Source organism: Daucus carota, chromosome 4 (genome assembly GCF_001625215.2).
Source record: "Daucus carota subsp. sativus chromosome 4, DH1 v3.0, whole genome shotgun sequence".
NCBI lineage: Eukaryota > Viridiplantae > Streptophyta > Magnoliopsida > Apiales > Apiaceae > Daucus > Daucus carota.
The window spans coordinates 49275532-49296456 of NC_030384.2; the positions used below are offsets into that span (position 1 = coordinate 49275532).

The 20925-nt window shown below is 33.5% G+C and overlaps 1 protein-coding gene and 1 long non-coding RNA gene across 2 annotated transcripts; one reads left to right on the forward strand and one right to left on the reverse strand.

Moving 5' to 3' along the window:
* Positions 1 to 3457: 3457 nt before the first annotated feature.
* On the reverse strand, positions 3458 to 14682 carry LOC108218911 (uncharacterized). The gene is made up of 6 exons (XR_001806521.2): positions 13740 to 14682; positions 12070 to 12328; positions 8129 to 11011; positions 6459 to 6717; positions 5309 to 5400; positions 3458 to 3940 (listed from the first exon to the last, which is right to left on the reverse strand). It is a non-coding gene; the product is annotated as an uncharacterized LOC108218911 (long non-coding RNA).
* Positions 14683 to 15645: 963 nt separating this feature from the next.
* On the forward strand, positions 15646 to 20186 carry LOC108219583 (probable beta-1,3-galactosyltransferase 2). The gene is made up of 11 exons (XM_017393095.2): positions 15646 to 16071; positions 16886 to 16982; positions 17093 to 17172; positions 17258 to 17472; positions 17582 to 17645; positions 18012 to 18084; positions 18182 to 18302; positions 18549 to 18636; positions 18856 to 18981; positions 19094 to 19203; positions 19762 to 20186. Exons 1-11 carry the CDS (start codon positions 15965 to 15967, stop codon positions 19908 to 19910), a joined length of 1230 nt encoding a protein of 409 aa, XP_017248584.1. The 5' UTR covers positions 15646 to 15964; the 3' UTR covers positions 19911 to 20186.
* The last annotated feature ends 739 nt before the right edge of the window (positions 20187 to 20925 follow it).

The following is a 20925-nucleotide window of genomic DNA, read 5'->3' on the forward strand; positions in this document are numbered from 1 at the left end:
TTATTTTAATCTTTGTAATGTATGAACATGAGTACAAATTAACAAATATTTTTTATTTAGATAAATATTTTATTGATAAATAATTTTATGCATACAGGAGTCATCATTATTAACAACATGTAATCACTAAAAACTAATTAAATATTTAAAAAATGGTTATTAACGTAAACCTAGACATGAACACAGGTTAAAAATATCCGTTTATATTACACTCATTGTAAGTCGGCATTTAATTTTTGCGGAGACAGTTATATGCCAAGTTGAGATGCAGACCTGAGTGCTCAAAGTAGTCAAGTTGATAATAAATTAATTGTCAAAATATGAATGTTGAATATATTTTATCTTACTGTGTATGAAGTGGACTCCTGCAATTTGCAATTAACTGTTCCCTGTCCAACTTAATCTAAAGTCATTTCACAATCACACTTAAATTTTGTTGGTATATGCATTACCGCGTGTCCTTAACAGTTCTGTATACAGTATTATTCGTGCTATTTAACTCTAAAGTAATTACTTTTCATATTACTCTCACGGTGCAAATTAAAAGTGTATAATTTGTAATTAACACAAATTATTTGACACAACTATGCAACATGAAATGTCTATTCCAGATAATTATATTGTCAGAGTGCCTATAGCAGATCCAATAAATTATTTAGGAAATAAGAGCATCTCCAACGGTGTTGACTATAATCGTTCGCTAAATTGGACCTGTAAGACATTATGTAAAATTTGCTGAACCTGTAATACATTTTGCTTCAATGATATTGGCTATATTGGTTGGTTATAATTTAAAAATAGTATATTATTAATATTTTAGATTGTTAAAATAGAATATATTAATTTAATATGGTAATAAATGATGTGCAATTTTCCTACAAATTTCTTACAGACCTGTAGAGGTTCGACAAATTTAGCCATCCATAAGAGATTAGCTAAAATTATAGACAACAGGTTCACGTGGTTGGAGTGCTATTTTTCAGGACGTTGGCTATATTTTTTAATTTTGGAATGGCAACTTATTTTTTAGTCAAGGGTTTTGTATGGTTGGAGATGCTCTAAGGATGTGACACGCTATTCATATATAACACATCAGTGTCATATTTTTCGTTTTGATGCTACTAAAAGAATTTGAATTATGCGAAGGATGTGCCCTACTTGCTTCAACTTTTTGGGCACAATTGTATTTGGGTTTGCACGTAGTTAAATTCAAAAAGAGAGGAAACACTATACAAATGAACGACAGATTAAGGAAAATGTTAAGCTGCTACATTCTTGCACTAAAGTTTCGCCGAGTTATAATTGATAGCTAGGTTTAGGACATAAAGTCTTTACTTTATTTCTTTTTTTTTTGTCAGGGTCTTTACTTTATTTCTAAATATACATTAGGATTATAAATGACGTAGTGTAGTCTACTTTTAGTAATGGGCATGACTGGATAAAATAATTTTACAAAATAAAGATTTCTTGTATAAAAAAAGGGTGGTATGTATTTATAATAAATACTTAAGTGATGCTTAAATTATTAGTATACTCAAGTGACCCAAACTCCAGATTTATATTAACCATGAGTATAAGAAATTTTTATTTCATTCTATTTATACAATTACATGTATATTATTAGTATAATATTAAATTAACATCTAAAATAATTATAAAAATATTATTTAAATTAAATAAAATAAATGGTCCAAAATATTTAATTCTCAAATAGATTAAATACATTATATTATAGTTTAATTTTACATCACCTCTGACATTATTACTAGTTCTAATTGTACTTTTTTCCGACTAAATAATTCTGACGTTCTGTAATGATTTAACGCAAGTAACAAACTAAATTAGTTTAATCCCATTTAGTTCAGTCGACCTGTCCATTTCAAGTCTGCCGACTCGAATAAAGCTTTAATTAATGTATAATGTGATTTATTTTTTTCAACACTTTAACTCCTTTAATCTAAACTACAACTTCCACTTGAACTTTCCGGATTTTGTAGAACTTGATTAACAAAATGAAAAGACATTATCACCCTTGACAAATAACAATTTTATTCCCGAAACCATGAATTCTTGTTCAAACGTTTAGGTGATGGATAAGCAGAAGTAGTAAAAGCAAAGTATGAGAAGATGATGACACGTGTCAGCGAAGCTCGTGAGGTGTACCCTCCAGCTAGTGAGGACATTTTATCCGAACACCCACGTTAGACAGAATGGAGGCTGTTACTTGAAATGACAACCTAAGGTGTCTCTGGCGTCATCTTCCAATAACTTGCCGCCACGTTTAAGTTCGTTAGATCTGAACACGTGCCGGTTCTTCTCTCCTCAGTTGCCGCCTTGCTGTGGGCACGTGATCGCACATTGCTCCCCTTGATCTTATAAGCAGTCTTTCATGTATTTCCTAAAACAAATTACTTAAGTTAATTTTTTTATTGGATAATTATGCGGTGGTTTGGTATCTTTTAAAGTAGTTTTTTTTCCTGAAACGAGTATAAATAAAAATTATTTTTTAATTAGAAAACAATGTCAAGCAATATTTATTTTATTTTAATTAGAAAATAATATCAAATAATATTTCATTTCCATCAGATTCTGAAATTTTAAGGAATAAAAAAGTCAGGTTTTAGTTAACCTTTCTTTTTTTAAAAAAACTAAATCTCATTTCATATTTTCTAGTCTAGCTATAACTGTTTTGTAACCATGTATGTATTTTATGATAATTGTCAAAGTGAGTTATAATCGAACCCGCATCTGGCTCAACAGAGAATAAATTCTTAACCACTAAATTATGAATCGTGCTCAATAAAAATAAAGTTTTAGTTATAAAGAAGACAATCACTAATTTTTCTTCAAACTAATTTCCACTGCCACCGTAATCTCGCAAACCAAATTTCGAACAAGGCAGCCGAATACTTTTTAAAAACAAATGGCAACAATAAGTAATTTACACAACTAAATGTTTTGAACCTAAGAAACAATGATTTGACAGCGAGAAAGGCTCCGTTCAGTATTGTATTGCTGCAGCAGTAATATATTTTTAAGAAAAAAAAATGAAAATATGCAAATAGTTGCCTGACATCATTTTTTTATCAATATTTTTTCAAACATACACAGTTTTAGAACATCACTCTAAACAGACACTCAAAATATAACTTACACCTGATTGTCCGCTTTTTATTGTAACTATACTTTTACGTTCCATTTATAAATTTTAGATTCTTTATTCATTTTGAAACCGACTTTGTTTTTGCAAATAATACAATAGAACAACTCAAATAATTGCTACAATTTAAGTGCAATAAACAAATTTCATAAGAGTAGACTTCTTACAACCAATTAAAGATATATAGTAAGTACTCTAGCCGTTGCCAATTGCTGTATGTCAAATGAATAAACTGAAGCAATGACCAACCGTGTTCCATGGATGAGTAACATAACCTCATTCTATAATAACCCAGTGTTAATATAAAAAAACATACTCCTTTTGAATAAATATAATAATGTGCGCGTATATAAATACTAATACATGCATATGCGAGTCTACTGTCTACGTGCAAACGAAATTAAGAGGAGACATACTGCGTAGTGCGTACTTAGCGAATAGAGTACAGGCTTTCTGGCGATATAATAGAAAATTGTGGGAAAAAAGAACAATTATATGTACGTTAACATAGTCTCACACTCACTCACATGCAAAGACTGCAATTTCGGATTTTTAAACCTTTTGCTGTCACTGTACCCCTGAGCGTCTGGAGATTTACATTTTTGAGATATTGTGCATACGTACATAATGAGATGGTGCGAGTACGTACTCCGGCAGTCAGTGGCGGAACCAGAGGGGGGCTAGGGGATGCTAGAGCCCCCCCTAACCTCGAAAAAACAGTGTAAATTTTTTTTCCAGCCCCCGCTGAATTATTGATGTCAATATAATTTTTTTTAGCCCCTGTTGAATTATAAATGTTAGTCTAAAGAGAATCTAATTAACAAATACATTCAAAGATATATACTCAGAGCAACTCCAACAAACTCCTTAAATTTTCTCAAAAAATAATAAAAACAATCAATTCTTAACTATTTAAGAGGTAAAATTACACAATATATCCAACAATATAATTCCCTACACACGCTCTCTATCTATATCTGTTGTTAAAATACGCATACCTACAAACTGTATCATGCATGCTGAGTACTTTGAACATAGGAAAAATAATATAAATATAGTTAAGAGGGAGAGTGTGCTCCTCATTGTTGAGGAAGCAAATAGAGCTCCTAAGTTTTTGAAGAGGTGCTAGGAGCTCCTAAGCACGATAATCTATGTTATAAATTTAGCGTAGAAAGAATGAATCTATGTAATTTTTGAGATTCATTTCTTCCACGCTAAATTTATAACATAGATTATCATGCTTGATTGCGGGTAGTATGGTGTATTTTTAAAATTGCATTTAATTAACAACTTTCTTAATAATATTACTATTATCTCTAGGCTTCTCACATATATCTGAAATTTAAAACTTAAACTGCAGGGGGAACTGTAGAAATTTATACGTAATTTATAATATTACTATTATCTCTAAGCTTACTCACAATTGCAATACGATTAGGAATATATGCGGGCACACGCACATGTTCCTAATCGTATCGCAATTGTGAGTCAAACAGTATCTCCAGAGCTGCAGTGACGCTGTAAAAACAATATTGACAGACCCTTGGACCATCCATGAAATGAAACTAATGGCACGTAAAGATATTCTTGTATGGGATTTATGATGGCGCATATATAGTACTACTCCCATAATTTCGCTATGATGTTTAAAGTCTCAAGTGTTTTGGAGGTACGACAGTAATTAATTGCATATTAATATCACTTTCTTTGTGTATGGTACCACGTTTAAATAGTTTAATGTCAAAACAGATAGTTAAATTTTTAATACTAGTTAAAATGTCGAACAAAACTTCAATCTTGAATTCAAAGATCATTTGTGACAGCCCGCAAATCCGGGGGTCTGGATTTGGTGCCACTAAAAGAAAAACAATTTAAAATCTGTAATTTTTTTTTTTTTTTTTTTTTTTTGAAAGAAAGTAATAACAAACATTTCAAAACCCTGAGGTTTTTTTTTTTTTTCTTTTCTATATAAGGTTTTGAAGAAAGACACTTTTGAACCTTTTAAAACACTTTTGAAAAACTATATTTCTGAAAACCAAATAATTTAAAACCTGAAAGCATTAATAAAAGGTTTAAAAGGAAACACTTTAACCCCCTAAAAACAGGATCGCATCCAGGTTACAGTATTGAAATCAGAAAACAAACAACCTGATCTCTGATGTACTTAACCACTTAGAATCCTTGCAGCTTAGCATCACTCTCATACGCAGCCTAATCTGATAATCCATCTCTAGCCTTAGCTGAAAGGTTTAGAATTGAAAAGCAAGAATGAGCTAAAATACTCAGCAAGTTCTAGTAGTAAAACAGTTGTATGAAGATAGTTTGCAAGGGTAAGTTATCAAATGCTCGGCAGTACCAATAGGAATAAACAAGATATATGATCGTAAAATTGTTTATAAGAGCAAGAGTATAACAATCATGCATGCTTTGAGTATAAAGCAGTCACCATCATTTGATATAAGAAAACTGGAAATCAACTTTTATTAGCATGCTCAAAAATGTGATAATCATAAGTTTTAGTTTCAAAATTTTATCACTAGCATGCTATAATAGGTTTTTTTTTTTATCTTAAAACGAATATCAGATATATTGGACGCTAACAGGTGAAGATAGCTGATCAGTCTATCAACACCGGACGGCTCTAGTCGGCCATCACGAAATAATGTTCCGGAACCTAAAGACTAGCTAGGTCTTTAGACGCTGGACTAGGTGGTTTCACAGTGTACACAACCACACTAGCCTCTTACGCCACCATGCTGGGCCGTTACCGAATAACGGACCTCTTACGCAGCTCCAAAAGAATATCTGATCCATTTCCAGTTTCCAATTTGATTTGTATCCATCCCATTTTCAAAACCATTACATGATATTCATGAATCAATACCATGTCTCAAAGAATTATATCACAGGTTTAGCAATGATAATCACTAAACATTTTCAGAATTTGAATTTCATCCGGGATAGATATTCACAAGTTACTATTCCCCTAAAACAATTTAAAAGATATTAAAATCCATAGAAACTGGGGAATACGTACTTAAAACATTTAATATTTGAATCATTTGATAAAGACATGCATTCTTGCTCTACATTATCCATATATGTAATCTGAACCATCAAGAGTATGATCAGGGGTACTTGCAATATATCAACAAAGTTCCAGAGTACTTGTAATATATCTAAAAGAAGGTTTCAAGATACTTGCATAGTAGGATTTGAAGAAAGTATCACTTGAATGATAAGTGAGGATAGGGATACTTGTACTTTCAAATATATAAGACAGAAATGGAATACTTGCCTTTGGTCCTTAGCTTATACACTCTTAGCTAACATCCTTATCTTATTCTGCTTTCTCAAGACATCACCATCAACTATTCCTGATTCTTTGCTATGTCGCTCATGCGGTTGCTGCAGCCTGATACGAAATCTTATCTAACTTTAATCTTGATCCCCAACGTCTGGTTCTATTTGTCTCGAACAATCTGTAACTACTGAACCGCTATACAACTCTCACCTTTTCCTGCCTTTGCTTGGTAGCACGCTCTCAATGCTCGATCCTATTATAAGCAAAAAGATACTATTTTAGTATCCTTCCGAAACGAGTATCCTATTTCTACCCTTTCGTGATATATATACATGGCACATTGTATAGCACATAACAAGTAGCACACGTTATAGTTTTATAACTTACAACCAACTCAGAATATTATTTAACACGAGAACGCGTAACTTAAGTTAATATTTCTACAGAAAATTCGGCATGACCTATTCGTAAATAGGACTATCCCCCTGTTTTCAAATCAATCAAATCAAGCTCTTTAAACTAAATAAAATACTAATATAAAGAAAATCTGCCTCGACATGCAGTAAATCACATAAGAAAAGTACCCGCCCCGACATGCGGCACCTAGCACATAATGATAAATAATCCGCCCAGACATGCGGCACCTAAACACATAATGATTGAAAGAAACTAACAGCTTATCTTTAAAACGGAAAGTAATTCAATATTAATACATTATACTATCAAGAATAACACTTTAACATTTAACACGTAGCACTTAGCAGGTATCACATATTTCCATACATTTACTTACCACTTACCATAATACTCAATTTGGGATACTCTTCAATTCAAATATTCAAATATATACAAGTTGAATTAAATAAGCATAGCGTTATAACTATTTAAGATATCGCATATTTATATTATTAATATTATTATTTACTATCATTATTACTAGTGAAAGTAATAATAATAATAAAGAATAATACTAATATTTATTAATATTCGACATCTTAAAAATTACCAAGTAAACACAGTTTCACACATTAACATCAATAATAATACTATGTAGTACTGCTATTACTACCAAATCACATAAATATTATTTATAGATTTTATAGAAATATCACAAATCAGTAACTATGTAAATTCGATTAATAGTCCGATAATTATAGGATACGCTCCCGTATAATTTTAAAATCTAAATTTTATTTAAAAAATCGGGCAGCACCTCCTCTATTTATCGGACTACCAGTCGATATCATATCGACACAACAAATCCCAACAAAACCTGTAATCAATCCAAATAACTTACTTTATAACTACTATCCAACAATCAATACTCAACCCAACGAACCAACAACCGAAATAATAACCAAAAGAGTGTCAAAATCAGTTTTATGACTCGAGCCACACAACAATTTACACAGCCACGTATAATCAATTAACAAACTCGGCCCCACACCAAAAACATATACACGCAGCACACGCACACGACTCACATCAGTGCCTACTCGGTCAACACACACAGTTGACCCACACACCCGAAAACATATACACGCTGGTATACACACACAGACCAGATTATACACACACCAATCGCACACATATACATACAATATACAGTAGCCCCAAAACAGAAGAAAACTAGCAGGAAAAGGGGAGAAAAATAGGAGAGAAACCGGAGGAAGAGGGAGAGATTGAAGCCGGTGGTGCCCGGGGTCGGAGCAGCGCGGCGACTGGAAGCAGGGGCGGCCGGAAAACGAGGAACCAGCGGCGACTGGGGCGGTAAATGGCGGCGTCGGAAAGTGAGAGTGGAGAGAGATCGAGTAAGAGGAGATTGTGCGAGGGAGAGGAAATCCGAGAGAGAGATTACGGGAGAGAGATTTCAGAGAGAGAGAAGAGCGAGAGATTGAGAGAGATGAGGTGAGGTGGAGAGATTAACAATAAAAAAAAAATAAAAGTTTTATATACTGAAAGTGTAGGAACCAGACACGTATCGTAGTTTAGTTAAAAACATAACGCGTGTCCCCTTCTGGCTAGCCTGGTTCCGAACAAATTAACGAACAACTCACAGATAAAATGATCCAGATAAATACCGAAAGAGTTTTAAAAATCTTAAAATATTTAAAAACTAATAAAATATGATTTTCATGATTTTTAGATCATTTTTGAAATAAATAGAAAGACCCCACTTGAATCTATACGGAAAATCATTTAGAGCTGAAGAATTATCAAAATATTGTTTTATGAATTTTATAAATCTCTAAAAATATTTAATGAAATCATAAAGCGATAAAAAAAAAATGATTTTATATGCAATACACCATTTTATATAATTAAATCAGTATAAAATCCATAACAAATGCAAATCGATAACACAGCTCAACAATCCAATAGAAATAAAATACACTGACTCTCGATAATATAATCACATAATAATCATTTAGAATTTTTCAAAATAATATATGAAACTCAATTTTGAAGAAACAATTATATACCAATAACACAATAACCCGGAGTTTAAATATAACATTTTGAAAATTGAAATGGAATAAAATATTAAATCTCATTCCCTTCCTTTAGAAAATCACTTTCATGATAATAAATAGATTTTAAAAATTCAGGTCATTACAATCTACCCTCCTTATAAGGATTCCGTCCTCGGAATCAAAGAAAGAAGGAGGACACGTAATCTACTAATCCACGAAACATATATAGACCATCACACAATATTCAATTAAAGACAACCATAATATATAAACAAATTAGACCTATAATAATCATATCTGAATTAAAAATCTAGGATATTACATTCAACCCCCCTTATAAGGATTCTGTCCTCAGAATCCGCGAAGAGAACTAAAACATACACGCTTCGCAATATCGTATCGTCATCCACTATTGATTAACCTTGGCATACCCTCAACTTTAAGGGTATAGGAATCTTAAAATTTTCGCAAATGCAGAATTAACTTTCCGGAATAATTCTTTGAGAATTTGGCCATAAAACAAAAATGTTTTCAAAATAGGTTTCATCTGAATAAACGAGTGACTGAGAGATCAATATGATCCAACGAACTTAGTGTTGCGTGCCCATATTAGACACTACTAAAGGTTATCAGCCTTCTTGTAATCACAACACACACAAGTGATGGCGTCCCATCAAACTTCTATCACACAGACAGATAGTCCTTGTGCCCCCTATAGTAGGGTTGTTCATCTCAGTTAGAGTGGAAAATATGAAAATTTTAAAATCAACCAACAATGATTGACTTTTAAGAAATGAATCTTTAATATGAACCTTAAGAGTTGAAATCGAATAGCTTCCAAAGATACAAATTTTTGACAAAGGGACTTCATGAATGTCTTTATAGAAGAGATATTAAAACAATTCACTAACTGTGAAAATGCTCAATAAAATCAATATTGAGGATGGTATTGCCAAGGCTATCACATATGTCTTCTCGATCGATTTTTCTGATAACTCGTTTCGATTCTACGATATATATTATTAACTTATATTCACCTTCGTAGATCCCGTCACCCATATCCACGTTAGGTAGAACACCTGTCGAGCTTGGTACTTTCAGAAGTCATATCCAACTTTGCACAATCAGCAGTGTAGAGCATTGAGGTTGTAACCTACTCATAATACTATATCGAGTAGTCTACCACTCTTTCTATATAATTTTCAAATAAAGAACTATACACCTGGCCTCTCACAATGATCCATCAAATCTCATATTCCTTCTATATGACTTCATAAGAATAATAGATGACCCTCGAACAAATACTCAAAAAGTGGTAGAGATGACAAGGAACACTCAAGACTAGATAGGTCAATACACAAGTCTAGCTGCCTCTGGTTACTCAAAAAGTCAAACTCAAGTTCAAAAAGATTGAAAACTAAAGGTTCCATCATGTCCCTGAAATCCAACTCACTAGTTCTCGAATTAGAAACTAGGATATCCCAAATGATTACTTGAAATCAATGCTCCAATATCTACCTCAATTCTATCAACAAAGACTATACCAAATAGTCTTGACTTATCTCTAGTTGAGGTCCCACTAAACACAATCCTAATACAACCTACATTCTGATTTCAATAACTTATAACCTGTAGCTCTGATACCAACTGTGACAGCCCGCAAATCCGGGGGTCTGGATTTGGTGCCACTAAAAGAAAAACAATTTAAAATCTGTAATTTTTTTTTTTTATTTTTTTTTTTGAAAGAAAGTAATAACAAACATTTCAAAACCCTGAGGTTTTTTTTTTTTTTCTTTTCTATATAAGGTTTTGAAGAAAGACACTTTTGAACCTTTTAAAACACTTTTGAAAAACTATATTTCTGAAAACCAAATAATTTAAAACCTGAAAGCATTAATAAAAGGTTTAAAAGGAAACACTTTAACCCCCTAAAAACAGGATCGCATCCAGGTTACAGTATTGAAATCAGAAAACAAACAACCTGATCTCTGATGTACTTAACCACTTAGAATCCTTGCAGCTTAGCATCACTCTCATACGCAGCCTAATCTGATAATCCATCTCTAGCCTTAGCTGAAAGGTTTAGAATTGAAAAGCAAGAATGAGCTAAAATACTCAGCAAGTTCTAGTAGTAAAACAGTTGTATGAAGATAGTTTGCAAGGGTAAGTTATCAAATGCTCGGCAGTACCAATAGGAATAAACAAGATATATGATCGTAAAATTGTTTATAAGAGCAAGAGTATAGCAATCATGCATGCTTTGAGTATAAAGCAGTCACCATCATTTGATATAAGAAAACTGGAAATCAACTTTTATTAGCATGCTCAAAAATGTGATAATCATAAGTTTTAGTTTCAAAATTTTATCACTAGCATGCTATAATAGGTTTTTTTTTTTATCTTAAAACGAATATCAGATATATTGGACGCTAACAGGTGAAGATAGCTGATCAGTCTATCAACACCGGACGGCTCTAGTCGGCCATCACGAAATAATGTTCCGGAACCTAAAGACTAGCTAGGTCTTTAGACGCTGGACTAGGTGGTTTCACAGTGTACACAACCACACTAGCCTCTTACGCCACCATGCTGGGCCGTTACCGAATAACGGACCTCTTACGCAGCTCCAAAAGAATATCTGATCCATTTCCAGTTTCCAATTTGATTTGTATCCATCCCATTTTCAAAACCATTACATGATATTCATGAATCAATACCATGTCTCAAAGAATTATATCACAGGTTTAGCAATGATAATCACTAAACATTTTCAGAATTTGAATTTCATCCGGGATAGATATTCACAAGTTACTATTCCCCTAAAACAATTTAAAAGATATTAAAATCCATAGAAACTGGGGAATACGTACTTAAAACATTTAATATTTGAATCATTTGATAAAGACATGCATTCTTGCTCTACATTATCCATATATGTAATCTGAACCATCAAGAGTATGATCAGGGGTACTTGCAATATATCAACAAAGTTCCAGAGTACTTGTAATATATCTAAAAGAAGGTTTCAAGATACTTGCATAGTAGGATTTGAAGAAAGTATCACTTGAATGATAAGTGAGGATAGGGATACTTGTACTTTCAAATATATAAGACAGAAATGGAATACTTGCCTTTGGTCCTTAGCTTATACACTCTTAGCTAACATCCTTATCTTATTCTGCTTTCTCAAGACATCACCATCAACTATTCCTGATTCTTTGCTATGTCGCTCATGCGGTTGCTGCAGCCTGATACGAAATCTTATCTAACTTTAATCTTGATCCCCAACGTCTGGTTCTATTTGTCTCGAACAATCTGTAACTACTGAACCGCTATACAACTCTCACCTTTTCCTGCCTTTGCTTGGTAGCACGCTCTCAATGCTCGATCCTATTATAAGCAAAAAGATACTATTTTAGTATCCTTCCGAAACGAGTATCCTATTTCTACCCTTTCGTGATATATATACATGGCACATTGTATAGCACATAACAAGTAGCACACGTTATAGTTTTATAACTTACAACCAACTCAGAATATTATTTAACACGAGAACGCGTAACTTAAGTTAATATTTCTACAGAAAATTCGGCATGACCTATTCGTAAATAGGACTATCCCCCTGTTTTCAAATCAATCAAATCAAGCTCTTTAAACTAAATAAAATACTAATATAAAGAAAATCTGCCTCGACATGCAGTAAATCACATAAGAAAAGTACCCGCCCCGACATGCGGCACCTAGCACATAATGATAAATAATCCGCCCAGACATGCGGCACCTAAACACATAATGATTGAAAGAAACTAACAGCTTATCTTTAAAACGGAAAGTAATTCAATATTAATACATTATACTATCAAGAATAACACTTTAACATTTAACACGTAGCACTTAGCAGGTATCACATATTTCCATACATTTACTTACCACTTACCATAATACTCAATTTGGGATACTCTTCAATTCAAATATTCAAATATATACAAGTTGAATTAAATAAGCATAGCGTTATAACTATTTAAGATATCGCATATTTATATTATTAATATTATTATTTACTATCATTATTACTAGTGAAAGTAATAATAATAATAAAGAATAATACTAATATTTATTAATATTCGACATCTTAAAAATTACCAAGTAAACACAGTTTCACACATTAACATCAATAATAATACTATGTAGTACTGCTATTACTACCAAATCACATAAATATTATTTATAGATTTTATAGAAATATCACAAATCAGTAACTATGTAAATTCGATTAATAGTCCGATAATTATAGGATACGCTCCCGTATAATTTTAAAATCTAAATTTTATTTAAAAAATCGGGCAGCACCTCCTCTATTTATCGGACTACCAGTCGATATCATATCGACACAACAAATCCCAACAAAACCTGTAATCAATCCAAATAACTTACTTTATAACTACTATCCAACAATCAATACTCAACCCAACGAACCAACAACCGAAATAATAACCAAAAGAGTGTCAAAATCAGTTTTATGACTCGAGCCACACAACAATTTACACAGCCACGTATAATCAATTAACAAACTCGGCCCCACACCAAAAACATATACACGCAGCACACGCACACGACTCACATCAGTGCCTACTCGGTCAACACACACAGTTGACCCACACACCCGAAAACATATACACGCTGGTATACACACACAGACCAGATTATACACACACCAATCGCACACATATACATACAATATACAGTAGCCCCAAAACAGAAGAAAACTAGCAGGAAAAGGGGAGAAAAATAGGAGAGAAACCGGAGGAAGAGGGAGAGATTGAAGCCGGTGGTGCCCGGGGTCGGAGCAGCGCGGCGACTGGAAGCAGGGGCGGCCGGAAAACGAGGAACCAGCGGCGACTGGGGCGGTAAATGGCGGCGTCGGAAAGTGAGAGTGGAGAGAGATCGAGTAAGAGGAGATTGTGCGAGGGAGAGGAAATCCGAGAGAGAGATTACGGGAGAGAGATTTCAGAGAGAGAGAAGAGCGAGAGATTGAGAGAGATGAGGTGAGGTGGAGAGATTAACAATAAAAAAAAAATAAAAGTTTTATATACTGAAAGTGTAGGAACCAGACACGTATCGTAGTTTAGTTAAAAACATAACGCGTGTCCCCTTCTGGCTAGCCTGGTTCCGAACAAATTAACGAACAACTCACAGATAAAATGATCCAGATAAATACCGAAAGAGTTTTAAAAATCTTAAAATATTTAAAAACTAATAAAATATGATTTTCATGATTTTTAGATCATTTTTGAAATAAATAGAAAGACCCCACTTGAATCTATACGGAAAATCATTTAGAGCTGAAGAATTATCAAAATATTGTTTTATGAATTTTATAAATCTCTAAAAATATTTAATGAAATCATAAAGCGATAAAAAAAAAATGATTTTATATGCAATACACCATTTTATATAATTAAATCAGTATAAAATCCATAACAAATGCAAATCGATAACACAGCTCAACAATCCAATAGAAATAAAATACACTGACTCTCGATAATATAATCACATAATAATCATTTAGAATTTTTCAAAATAATATATGAAACTCAATTTTGAAGAAACAATTATATACCAATAACACAATAACCCGGAGTTTAAATATAACATTTTGAAAATTGAAATGGAATAAAATATTAAATCTCATTCCCTTCCTTTAGAAAATCACTTTCATGATAATAAATAGATTTTAAAAATTCAGGTCATTACATCATTTTTATACCCATTTTATATGAATGGGTTTGACTTTCACGGAGATTAAGAAAAAAGTAGTAAATGTAATTGAAAAGTGTGTAAAGTGGTGGGACCTATCAATATTTAATAATAGATTTGGGATAGTGGAGAAAAATAGTGGGTGTAATAGTGTTTATTTAATAACAAGAGAGTATAAAATATAGAGTTAGTGGGTGTAATAGTAAAAAGTAGTGTTCAAAAATAGTAAGTATTCTAGGTTCATTCTTTTTGGGACGTCCCAAAAAGAAAATGAGGTCACATAAAATGGGATGGAGGGAGTAATAATTATCATAATAAATTCTGGGGTTATTTTTAAAAAGTATCCAAGTTGTATTTTTTTATATAGAAAATATGGTGCCCAAAAAACTTTAACTATAACGGTTTACGACCTGAAAAAAATGTGTTCAACCAACAATTATAATTTTATTTATGAAAACTTCTTCAAAAAAAAAAATTATATTTATGAAAACTTAAATATTTTACAAAATTTTCTAAACTCTACAAATATTCTTATACGTTGGCAAAAAATTTCAAATTTCAAAGTAATTTTTTTCCATAAGTCGAGAGCAGTTTCAATTATTAATCGCACGACATAAAAGCTCAAGTTTCACAACGTGTCACATGTCAAAACTTGATGGCCATGCCTAGATTCGTACATTTGCATGTGATTGCCGCTGTCATAACGCCCAGCTTCCAACTCAAACTGCCCAAACAAACATTTCTTACAGTTACTGTTACACCACAAATAAATAGCAAAAATAAATGAATATAAATAATATAAAAACCGATGAAGGGTACTTCTGTCAGAGCCAAACATATGTTACAGTTACACCAAGAAATCAAGAAAGAGTTTTTAATATGAATAAGGGCCCGTTTGGTAAACTGTAAAAGTAGTATAAAGAGCAAGGGCAGTTGGGGTGTCTTCTCTCACTTGTGCTGGACTTCTCTTCCCTGCAAAGTCTAGTGAGAGAGAAATTGAGCCCGGAACAATTTAAAGATCATAGAGGAATAAATTCTGTGATTGTAACTAGAGGCAGTGGTATACTTTTTTATCTTCTTTGGTTTTATTCCTTGCTTTCTTTTCTTGTTCTTCAGGCCACCTTTCTTGTTTTCATTGGTTTTGGTAAATCATGGGAGTTTGAGCTTGTGGGTGTCATTTATTTGGTTGTACTAGCGAGTTTTTATTTGTATGGTATGAAGATATAGACATATATGTGATTGGGTTGAAGTAGGGGGATATCAGAGAAAATGTTAAAGAACAGAGAGCAGAGTTCAAGAAACAGCGTTATATCTCAGAAATGGACTCTCTTGCTTTGTCTTGGAAGCTTCTGCGCTGGATTGTTCTTCACCAATAGGTCTCTCTCTCTCTCTCTCTCTCTCTCTCTCTCTCTCTCTCTCTCTCCCTCCCTCCCTCCCTCTCTCTCTCCCTCTCTCCCTCTCCCTCTCCCTCCCTCCCTCTCCCTCTCCCTCCCTCTCTCTCTCTCTCTCTCCCCCCCCCTCCCTCCCTCCCTCCCTCTCCCTCTCTCTATGAAAATATTGCAAGCATATAGTTATAAGTTATAAGATCTATATCGAAGGATTTTCTGTAATCATAAAATTTGATACATGATGTTAATGGCGCTTGAAGTTTTTGTACCACTAGTCCAAGGCATATCTTTTCTTGGATATTCATCTTTTTATATCTACCATATATTTTTTTAAAGTCAATGTCATAAGTCTGACCAGTTACTTGCTGATGGGGGAAGAAAGATCAATGTTAGATTTCTGATACATACGTTTACACTTGAATATTTACATAATTACAGTTTTAGATGGTCAACTATTAGAACACTATGCTTGACAATAAATTTCCTGGCAAATTTGTCCCAGACTGTTCTTTGCTAATACTTCAAGTAACATATGATTGTATGTTGATTTTCTTTGTTTCTCCCTCTTTCTCTTTCTCTTTCCTTTATAATATAGTATCCATGCCATAGGTTTTTATTTTTGTTTATTTATTATATAGTTGATATTTGTTAAAGTCACTAATTATGATCATGATCTTTTTCCTATTTGATATTATGTTTAGAATATTGCATGATTTGAGGTTATTCTATGATGATTGACATGGTGTGAATGTGTGATATATTGGTAAATGATAGTTTGACTAAAGGTTAATGATTGATGCAGAATGTGGACGGTGCCTGAATTTAAAGGTCTCGCAAGGACTACTGCAGTAGAATCTGACAGCCTGAACTTAGTTGCAGAGGGTTGTGATCCGAAGGCAGTGAGTAGCTACACCACGTTTTCGGCTTTTCTTTGCTATAATTATCCATGACCGTGCTATATTGATTACCTTATTTGTAATCTGACTGGGTTGTGGGTGATTTTCTGCAGTTGCAGGAAAAATATGTAAAGGGAGAAATTGAAGATATACTGGGGGAAGTTGCTAGGACTAGGAGTCCAAGTGCCATACAGTGAGTTCTTGTTTTCTTAAGTACATATGTTAATTGAAGATTGCAATTAAAAACCAAATGACTTATTTGACTACTTCACTGGTAGGACACTGGACAAAACTATATCAAATTTAGAAGTGGAACTAGCTGCGGCCAGAGCTGCACAGGAGTCTATTTTAAGTGGTTCTCCTATATCAGAAGACTTTAACAAGACTGATCAGTCGTCTGGTAGAAGAAAATATCTTATGGTAGTAGGAATTAATACTGCTTTTAGCAGCAGGAAAAGAAGAGATTCGATTCGTGCTACATGGATGCCGCAAGGTTCATGACTAATACCCTCTTTATATTCCTTGTAGCCAGTTTATTATAATGATCTTATTTACGTGCTCGAATAATACCTTACAAATTTTCTTTGGTGAATCAATTGTAGGTGAAAAACGAAAAAAATTGGAGGAAGAGAAAGGCATTATCATTCGTTTTGTCATTGGCCATAGGTGAGTAGCATACATTTGGTGCCTGTCTCAACATGTGCACACTTGTTGGAGTACAACGTTTGATTGCAGTATGGTTTAAAACAAGATGAAACTATTAATTTTGGGGCCTAATGTGCTGTAGTGGGATATTTCTATATACTGTTCTATCATTAATGTACTGCTAGCATCATAAATTACCATTCTGTGAAAGTTAAATCTTAGATCAATAAATTTAATTAATATTTACCGCTAAGTGAATATCAGGACAACAAATCAGCACGTCAGATAGCCCTGTATATATGTTATGTATGCAGATTACATTTCCAATCATACCATCCATTGTTTTCTGTGTAAGAGATTAAAATTATTAACCAGCTATATTTTCAGTGCCACAGTGGGGGGTATACTAGACAGAGCCATCGAAGCAGAGGACAGAAAGCACGGAGATTTTTTAAGGCTGGTAAGGTTTTGTAGCCGTATGTATTATTATTTTCTTTTTCTGTACTACTCAGTGCTTATGTTTTCATCATTTCTTGCTTATAATTCCAAATGTGCAGGATCATGTCGAGGGGTACCTTGAATTGTCAGCCAAAACAAAGAAATATTTTGCTACAGCCGTTTCTTCGTGGGATGCAGAATTCTATATCAAGGTTGATGACGATGTCCATGTAAATATAGGTAATTATAATTATTTTTAAGACTCAATTCTTGTCCTGACTTGTCAGGCACAAATCCACTTGATTAATTTGTTGATAAGGAGCCGGAGGAAATGTTCAAAATAAAATATTATGCTGCACTCCATTTCCTTTTCAAAAATGAAACGAATTATAATGTTCACAAGCATCTTTTAGCCTAATTTTTGAATCTGATTTTTGTAACTTGTTATATCCTCTAACTTTAGCTTCATTTCATTATCTTGTGCAGCAACACTAGGAGAAACATTAATAAGACACCGGAAAAAGCCCAGAATATATATTGGATGCATGAAGTCTGGTCCAGTCCTTGCCCAAAAGTAAGTCTATTTGTAAGCTATACATCCTTAGATTTTCCTTATTTTCTTATACAAGTATACGAGTAAAAGGTGCTGTTCTAATATCAAAATCAAATTATTAATCCTAATATAGTAGATTCCAGTAATCTTAACTATAAAAGGTAAATAAAATACATCTAACGATTAAAATGTTAAGTTTTACTGCATCTTTTAATTAATGTCATCCTTTATATGATACAGGGGAGTGAGATACCATGAACCCGAATACTGGAAATTTGGGGAGACAGGAAACAAGTATTTCCGACATGCAACAGGGCAATTATATGCAGTTTCAAAAGATTTAGCTACTTATATTTCAGTAAATCAGTTAAGTTTTGTTTTTCATTTAAATATCATAAGTCCGTTATTTAGCCTTTAACACTTGGCTGAGTCTGACTTAATCAGCTTCTGACACTCACCATGTTCAAACTTATCTCAGGCATGTGCTACACAAGTATGCCAATGAGGATGTTTCTATGGGAGCTTGGTTTATTGGGCTCGATGTGGACCATATCGATGATCGAAGACTTTGTTGTGGGACTCCACCTGGTAACTTAAACTTCAATTCCATTGTTTTATCATAACCTCATCATCGACATGATTTTCAGTTTCATCATTGTATTATACATGCAAAAAAATGTACCAAGTAACGGAGTACTAATACGATAGTCAGTCTTCTAGGACAGCGGACTTTTAATGAGAGTCCCAAGTACAACTGTAAAGTAATCTGGCTGGAGAGAACAAGGGCTCTCCATTTAGTTATAAGTTTAGTGATGGAGATTCCCATATGGGACACATTGTCTCTTGGCCACTATGCGAATACTCATTTATAACATTGACAACTACACTACCGGCTGTTTTAATTGGAGAATCTGTAAGGATATTGCACCTTATGTGCCCTACTCACTTATTGTTTCTTCCACTTCTGTGCATCAGTAAATCGACAACTACAAGCCCATATGTTCATAGAAGTAGGTTATCGTACCAGCATTATTAAATCTATCACATTTAAAGTGCACCATAGCAATAATTATACAATCAGTTTTCATCTACCTTCTTAAATAATATCTGTAATAAACAAGTTGCATCATGTTATGTGGTTTGCAGACTGTGAATGGAAGGCACAAGCGGGAAATGTGTGTGTGGCCTCATTCGACTGGACATGCTCTGGAATATGCCGGTCAGTAGATAGGATTAAGGAAGTTCATAGACGATGTGGCGAAGGTGAGAATGCTGTGTGGAAGGCAGCATTTTAAGAACACGGATCACACGACTAAGCACTCCTGGTGCTAGTTTTCGGTTACACTTGTAAAGATTATACACGGGGGAGGGGAGACGGGAGAGAAAAAGAGGCAGAGCGCCCTTGCTAAGCCGGTTTTCTCCATTTTTGGGGAGAAAAATTGAGTGAAGCATTTTGAAGTGCAAGCAAGTGGTGGTCACCACCATTTTTTTTACACTGCTTGGAGGACCATATTGTAAGTCACATCAATGGTTACTGAGCTCATAATAAATAAATTTTGTTCTTTTGGTTCTTCCATTTACAATAAATTTCCCAGTATATATGAATTTTGAAATTGGTCACACTCCCCCAACTGTAATACAGATGAGACTTGTGAAGTATAACTTTACAAACTTCAAGTGGACAAGTAATACCAAGGAAAAAGAATAAAAAAGCATCCACTTTATTCTTTACACATACGTGATTGTGTGATAGATAGGTCATAGGTGAGCATTCATTAATCAAAGTTTTTTATTCGCCCGGTCCGAAAAATGAAAGATATATCACTTGGGCGCGTATTAAGACTTATAAATGATAAAAATGTTTGGGAAATAAATAAAAGTTCTGAAACAAAATCTAGCATTCTCAACTTTTTATAAATGCTTTTGATTTTTTATACAAACGGATTAAGAAAATTTGAAGTCCGACTTCTTATCGAAAAAAGCCAGAAGTGGGTATTACCAAACAGGCACTTAAAGTGCTTTCAGAGCAACTTATTTCCGATTGAGTACGAATCGGACTAATCTAGGTCCCGAATCCATTTCAATTCAGCCCTCGGGTTTAATTAGCAATATCCGAATTTAAGTACGATTCCAACTAGTTCTGATTCGAGACCCGATTTATGTATGAGACCAGGTAGTCCGGATGCGAAATGTGGTACATATACGGGCATATTAAAATTTTAAGATGCTTTCTAGGAGGTCATGGACAAGAGCAGTTTGTCCAACTATTTTTTCCCCTCACCAAACTATTATGTGAGCATGGTTTGATAG